Source organism: Triticum dicoccoides, chromosome 3B (genome assembly GCF_002162155.2).
Source record: "Triticum dicoccoides isolate Atlit2015 ecotype Zavitan chromosome 3B, WEW_v2.0, whole genome shotgun sequence".
Taxonomy (NCBI): domain Eukaryota; kingdom Viridiplantae; phylum Streptophyta; class Magnoliopsida; order Poales; family Poaceae; genus Triticum; species Triticum dicoccoides.
The window spans coordinates 698040103-698047900 of record NC_041385.1 but is presented as its reverse complement, the minus strand read 5'-3'; the positions used below and the strand labels follow the sequence as shown (position 1 = coordinate 698047900).

Here is a 7798-nt window from a genome sequence, read left to right as displayed (position 1 = left end):
TACGTTGTAAGTCAAATGTTAATAGTAGCTAAAAAAGTGGAATGTGTAGCATTAGTTCCTTGCCATTTGTCTCATATTTAAGTAGTTTTTTCTCTAAGCGCCACATGAGTACTGATTTGCTATTCCATTTGCAGATAGCAGTATAGAGAGGGCATGCAGATTTTATTTTATTTGCAGTCTACTACTCCCTCCATTCCAAAATAACTGTCTCAAGCTTAGTACAACTTTGTACTAGAGTTAGTATAAAGCTAAGACACTTATTTTGGACGGACGGAGTACATAAGAATAGATACTTGGCAATGGCTACTAACAATGCAAAAGATGCAAATAAGGAAAGAAAGAATTGCTGTAGAGTACCTTCAAAAGCAATTTCACAAGCAGCGTCATCTCGCAGAGATGCACCTGGAGACAGAGAGAAGATTGCCAGTACGTTAATTAAAGAAAAGATGGGTATAATGGTCTCTTCAAACATGAGCTTTTAGAACAACCCATATCTGGTTACTATATACAAACCTTCTACCGATTCATCTATACCAACTTCCAAAGGGTCAGCTACTGTCTGTGTCACACCTGAGAAAAGAAAGGAGAGTAGATCTTTATATTGAAAAGTTTGAACTAATAGTAAGAAGTACAGGCTTAAGCAATGAAACTTATTGTGAGGTAGAAAAGTAGAGGTGACAAATAGAACATATACATGGAATGGAACCCTAAGGGAGAAAACATGGTCAAAATAAACTCAACTCCAAAAATATGAATAAACTCATGACATGCACCTCCAAAAAAAACTCCAGATTATAACGGTGCAATTCTGAATACAAACAAATTTACACTCAAAACTTTAAAGATTGCACACTAGGTATCTAACCTAAAAAAGAAAAGCATAAGCAAACATGAAACTGGGAAGAAATATGAACCATAATTTATGTTGGATCCAGATTATACATTGTAGTAATATTGCAACACTACAGAAATAGTCAAGTACTTTCCGGTGAGAAAATCTAGTATTTGTTATGAAAATATACAAGGCATCTAAACAAAACAAAAAGAGGAAAGACCCAGTGCTAGAAGGTCCCACACCAGGTGGGATCTGGGAAAGGATTATACAAGGCATGCCCTCACCCTGCACAGTGCAATGCAGAAGGGCTGCGTCGAACCCGGGACCTCTTGGCACAAGTGGGGAGTACTTCACCGCTGCGCCAGGTCGGTCTTTAAAAAAAGCATCAGCAAACACAAAAATTTAAAGCAATCTGGCGACAAATTTGTTCATGCAATACCTATCCGCTTAAAATTAGGACCCACTGCTTTATTTTAATATACCTATATATGCACAACCCGGTGTTTCATACGGAGCATGTGATCTGAGTCATTGGTGGTAATATGGTGAGAATACAAGCTGCAAAGGCATGCCTTCACCCTACACAGTGCAATGCAGAAGGGCTGCGTCGAACCTGGGACCTCTTGGCACAAGTGGGGCGTACTTCACCACTGCGCCAGGTCGGTCTTTAAAAAAAGCATCAGCAAACACAATTTTAACGCAATCTGGCGACAAATTTGTTCACGCAATACCTATTCGCTTAAAATTAGGACCCACTGCTTTATTTTCATATACCTATATATGCACGACCCAGTGTTTAATACGGAGCATGTGATCTGAGTCATTGGTGGTAATATGGTGAGAATACAAGCTACAAAAAATCGATGGCATATTATGCCAATTCCACCCAAACCTATCTATCTAATAGCAGGTTATACCATCGCTTAAGTTGAACTTGCTAGAATATCATCAAGGTTTGACTAGTTGCTCCAGTCAAATTGCAGCAGAAATTGCGAGCTGGGGTTATAGTACAGTTTGTTTCCTTATTTAACGAAGCTTGAGAATCTATGAAAATCAGACCATGCTTTAGTTTGATCACCTGGATGTAGCTAAGGTACTGATTGAGCAAATGATTTAGGCTTCAACGGCTAAATTTTGATGAACCGAGATTGCATCGGGTTAGTTGCTAAATATTGCTCGACCTAACCATATAGGCCTCACCAGCTAAAGTGGTGCTTGATCAAACAGTTTAGGCCTTATTGCCACTTGCACGCATTGGTGCAGTATTGCTCAAACTATCCACAGTTGTCGTGTCAGGAATTCAGTAACCACGTGTACATACTACCAATGTGTGTTGGCCACTCCTCCATGCGCTAGTTTCAAGTGCAGGTGTTCCAGAAGTTTTACAGGGAGCGCCTCCTAATGCAGATGCCTCCTAGTGCAGATGCAACTAACGGACTGGTTTCAATGGGCTACTGGACGATGGAGGTGGCTGAAAACTTATCTCCGCTTTCTTCTAGGACTACAACTGTCTCTTGATAGCACTCACGGTGCATCGATAATTGGTGTTAAATGGAGTTGTTTCAGAAGGTAACATTCATGTTTTAAATACAGAAGATAAGCTTTATAACATTTAGGCATGCAATTGAAGAGGTCAGTCTATTACTATCTATGTCAAAAATTGGTGGGCGTCGCAGGAGTTTGGCTTCTCGCTGACATTGGCAGTTAAATGGTTTTCGGTGTTCATGCAGGGATGGCCTATACCTAGGCATGTACATGTACATGAACCTTGCTGTTTTGGCATTTTTTATCAATGCATCGAGACATCAATCTTTGATGTTCTCTAGAAATAGGGGGAAAAAAACTTGGGCGCAAAAAGGAAGTGGCCAATATAAATGTAATGTTCAATCAATTGACTCCACAATGTTTGGTAAAACAGGTCACAAAGTAAATATTTATAGTTTATACAACAAAAGTTAAAAAAATCCAAAATGTTTTCTTTTTTCAAATGAGCATAACTTCTGAAACACAAGACCTGTGTTGACTCATACTTCTAACACACAGGCACATGTTCTGCATCCACCATGTAACAAAATAGGTGACGGCTCCTTTTACATAAAAAGGATTAGTATTCAAAAGGATCATAAAAGAACTGATGTAAGGCGTCTTCATGAGGATCTCTGAAACACCTCTGCACAGGTATGTTACTTGACAGTTGGACCTAAATAAGATGCAGTTTAATGACCACGACTATAAATATAGTGAAAGGAGAAACAACAGTTCAGGAATAATTTAAAACACGACCAAATTCAATGGTACTCCAGATCAACTAATAGATGAGTCATCCAAGATAAATTACATTACTGCATTTTAGTTCTGGATGATGTGGAAATGTGGATGTGAACAGCCTACATTTTAGAGGAGTTGATGTTTGGCATTCCCTTGTAGTCATATTATGTTATGTCAACTGAATGTTTACAGCGGGTTTTCATAGTCTGATGTCTACTCTTATACATCGTACCAACCCTAAGCATACATACTATATGCATTCACAGCCACATGCATAAATTCAGATACTTAGGCGGTATTAGTCATATTCACTCAAAATTCTTTCACCTCCGCACTATGTTTCATGTACTTGCCTGCTTGTAAATACCAAATCACAATCTTCCCTGACAAACAATTCCTATATAATAAATAATCAAACTTCTACGAGGGAAAATACAACCAAATGCTGAACTTAGAAAAAATGATATGGAAAACTTATGCTGCAACTTCACACAAGAATTGTGCAGTGACAAAATCAAATAGTTGTTGACAGTATAATTAACAAATAAAAGTTCTCCAAAGAATCAGCAAAGAAATAACTTCTGTAATGTTGGTTTCCATAATGGGAACCAATGGGGAGATATTGGATGGAGCATGTAATGTTTTGAACATATTTGGCAGCATTACGAATATACAGCTTATAGAATGAAAGATAAAAAAATATTTATATAATTAAGAACAGAAATTTCAAGCGTTTGTACCTCGATTCCCTTGAAAAGGGTTCCTTGCTGCTGAATCAATCTCAGTTTCTTCATACTTTTCTTCTGCATCTGGAATAACTTCGGGGATCGCCTCAAGACGTCGCTGTCTTTCGTCTGCTTTGAACATATTTGGCAGCATTATGAATATAAAGCTTTCAGAATGAAAGAGAAAAAAAACTACTCCCTCCGTTCAGAATTACTCGTCCAAGAAATGAATGTATTTAGATGTATTTTAGTTGTAGATACATCCATTTTTGTGACAAGTAATTCCGAATGGAGGGAGTATTATATAATTACATGTGTACCTCGATTCCCTTGAAAAGGAATGCTCGCTGCTGATTCAATCCCAATTTCTTTACTCTCCTCTTCAGCATCTGGAATAACTTCTGGGATCGCCTCAAGACGGCGCTGTCTTTCGTCTGGTGTGCTTAGAAGCACTTTTTTACAACTTAGGTCATGGATAGTAAGAATCAGTCAAGGAAAAAAGAACCGCACAAAGTTTCTTTCCTGTGCATTAAGTCATAGGCTGGCAATACGCGATAGTAAAATAATATGAAAATATATACAAAACTATGATCACAAGTATGGCAAGTTACTGCTGCATGATCATTACAGTCAATCTGGAAAGGATATTCCTGGCGCCACCCCTTCTCACGCGCTCGTTCCAACTCCATTTCCAATTTTCGAAGCTCCTTATCAAACCACTAAAGGAAAAAAGGCAGCTTCACCAATTATTGCGTAGAAACATATGGATATTGAGAAAGAAACTATATATATATTAGTAGGGAGCACTAGTATTCAGTTTGATGAGAACCCAGATTTTTTCTTTCAAGCTCCATATGGTATCTATATAACAAACATAAGCAATTTGGCATGCAATGAAGGTAGCATTCTACTAAAAACAAATAAAAAGTTTCCTTTTGAAGAATGTTTGGGAAAATCTAATAACCCCATGAGTAAGCCATTAAATCCAGCCAACTTAGGAAAAATGATATCCAACCTCCTAGCTAGAGGTCATTCCAGCGCCAAACCTAAAGCCTGATCTTAAAAGGTCATGTCCACACTAGAAACATTGGTTGATATTCAGGGAAAATATTGCATTCATATTCTTCTTAATACAATATCTGTTTATCACATTTTACCTTTTATCAGGATTCGGAGAAGGCCGAAACTGCTCGGTTGTCAAAAAAACAGTCCAGACCGACTCAGCTGAGCATGAACAAGTCTACCCTAAACTTATAGAAGACTTCAAAATATCAAACTAAAGACAAAGGCAAAACAACTACTGATAAATATATACAAGTTCTAACACAGGCCAAGGTTGAAAGCATGATACTCCTTTATGCAGTTAAGAGTTAAGACTTAAAAGAGTACATAAGAATCTTTTGCTGAGTCATGCACTATCTCACTCAAAAAGATTTATAATCAGCTGGCCTCTTTCTATATTGCTTTAGATAACCAATTAGTTATAATTGTTTCCCATTTATATATATTTTCATTCAATATTTACCACAAAAAAGTTCCAAATTGAAGTGATCAGAGTGCACTTACATGATTTACAATGTCTGCATGTACAGTTGCCTCTTTTTCCTCTAACTCAGCCTGTCAAAAAGCACAAACCTGAGCACTAAGAGAAACACACAAATGTTTTAAAAGGCTTAAGTAAAACAAGAGACTGAATGAAACTAAAAAGGGTTAAAGAACAAGCCCTTCAAACATTTTCAATATATTAGAAACTACAAAGCACAAAATTAACAAGCTGGCTTGTACGGCAACAAAATATTTGCTGTCTGATCCCATGTGCACTTTCTACATTACCCCCTCCAATCAAAGAGTGATACCTTGGGACATGTGGAGTCTAAATTTTGGCCAATAATGTAGTTGTGAATATTAAAAATATTTAGATTGATTTCATTTCAGGAAAATCGTATGGGCAGATCTATCTCAAAATACTTCATAATTTATATTTTAATCTTCTACAATTGTTACAGTAGAAGCTGGTAACCCAAACTGCATTTGGAGACCTTACCGCCTAGAATGACATTTCTTTTATGACCAAAGGGTGTAGACTAAATACATCAATTATTAGGTATTAACAAACACAGGAGTTTCCTAACGAGACACTCAACATTTTCTAGCCTACATAATCTCGGTTAAAGAAAATACTCCCCCTGTCTCAAAATGTAACTATGTAAGGCGTTTTTTGATACAAAGGGAGTATCTGAAAATGTCTTACATTTTGAGACGGAGGGGGTAGTATCCAACCAACAGGACTACCGACAGTCAATTCCTTAAAAACAAATCCCTTCCTTATGACTACATAATGTAGGCCTGTTCTTCCTCCTCAAGTATTTCTTAGTCGTGGATGCATCAAATGGGAACAGAGAAGAAAGAGAGAAAATGCCTAGACCAATTTAACTACAGACGCATAGCACAAGGAGGACCAACATTGCAGTTAAAAATGAAAACTTACAACAGTAGGTCTTTTGAAGAGCTCTTTCTTGGCCAACAGAAGAAGATCATTGCACTCATCCTGTTATCAAGAATAAAAGAGCATTATTTGACCAGGCCAATTCAAAAAGGAGGCTGTGTTTGAAGTAGGTGCCAGGCCAATACTAAAATAAATCCTACTGGAGTAAACAAAACATACCTCCTCAAAGTCCTCTTCTGATAGCATTGAGATCTTGACATCATCCCACATGCCGGAAACACATAAAAGAACATCTGTACATGTATCCTTAATCTTGTATTCTTCTGAAGATTTCTTAATGCCTGTTATCGATGTTTTCACGGGGTGAGAAAATTAAGGCCTTTCTTAGAATGGAAAAAAAATAGCAGAACCATCCAAAGACAAGTGGATTCAACTGGACATTACCTGTAACTAGTCCAATCTGGTAATATTTCTTAGTCATCATATAAGTATAACTCTTGAGATCATTCTTCACTCTGACCAAACAGCCAATAACTTTCTGTTCAAATGTGTCTAGCTCAGTCAGAAGTTTTACAACTAAAGTTCTTCTCAGATAAATCAGATTCAGGTTATTCGGATTGAGAGCGGCAAGACATTTCTTGTTTATTCCTGAAACACTCTTAGGAATTATTGGGTCTATTCCTGAAACACTCTTAGGAATTTTTGGCTCCAAACTATTCCGAGGCTTCTTTTTCACCGTGTAACCATTATCATCCACAGATCCATCACTTTCATCCTCTGAAATCGCATTTGCGGAAAGATGCGTTTCCACCAAGCTATGGATCATGTTGTACTTAAATTTCCTTTTGTTAAATAAAGAATGCAGGTTCTCATCACACGTGACAGATTTCTTCTTCTTACCATCTAGAAGATTGTTCTGTCGAACATAGTCCCTGACAACTTCAGCAACTTTGAAATGGTCAAGAGGCGTGCTTGCATCCTTACCAATACATGATAGGAATTCTGTTAGCTCTTTTGAACCCCACCCAACATATGTTCTCTTCTCCAGTTTCTTTCTCTTCAGAGTTGCTTGCACTTCATTTGGTTTGTCCATTGTGTCAAGAAGAGATGATGGCCCAGCACCATCATTGTCACCCAATGGCTTTCCATCTGTCTTGTGATACTCATCTGAATCCTTCCCTTCTTTACACTGTAGGCTTCTTTTATGACGAATACTTGCTAGTTGCAAGTCGAGCAATGTAAAACACTCCTTGTCATTAAGTATTGTCCAGTAATCTTTAAACAATATTTGATAGTGCTCCGGGGTACCTTCGAAAACAACCTTTGCCTGGAGATGCACATGAACTCTTGTCAGAAAAAAGACAAAAGGGAAAAAACATATTGGATGAGTAAACTGGCATTTTTTTAAGCCAGCCTGACTTCTATCTACTAAGAAATCCAACACAAGTGCAGGTGGGCAACTTGCAGGTAAATATACAGTGAACAGCTTTATGGTAAGGAACAAGGCTGTTAATTTTTTGGGCG

The 7798-nt window shown here is 37.6% G+C and overlaps 1 protein-coding gene across 4 annotated transcripts in view; it reads right to left on the bottom strand.

Annotated features, from left to right (window-relative positions):
- The window catches only part of LOC119277952 (zinc finger CCCH domain-containing protein 44-like), an 11615-nt gene that overhangs the window by 2167 nt on the left and 1650 nt on the right, over positions 1 to 7798 (bottom strand). Inside the window, exons 4-13 of one of the 4 annotated variants that reach the window (XM_037559302.1) lie at positions 6719 to 7601; positions 6494 to 6615; positions 6317 to 6376; positions 5395 to 5445; positions 4477 to 4547; positions 4149 to 4306; positions 3844 to 3957; positions 1120 to 1206; positions 514 to 570; positions 358 to 402 (exon numbers count right to left, since the gene is read on the bottom strand). In XM_037559302.1, the coding sequence (XP_037415199.1) occupies positions 358 to 402; positions 514 to 570; positions 1120 to 1206; positions 3844 to 3957; positions 4149 to 4306; positions 4477 to 4547; positions 5395 to 5445; positions 6317 to 6376; positions 6494 to 6615; positions 6719 to 7601 (1648 nt within the window). Of the gene's footprint in view, positions 1 to 357; positions 403 to 513; positions 571 to 1119; positions 1207 to 3843; positions 3961 to 4148; positions 4307 to 4476; positions 4548 to 5394; positions 5446 to 6316; positions 6377 to 6493; positions 6616 to 6718; positions 7602 to 7798 lie in introns of all 4 variants that reach the window. The other 3 variants (XM_037559303.1, XM_037559304.1, XM_037559305.1) reach the window with 3 other exon arrangements.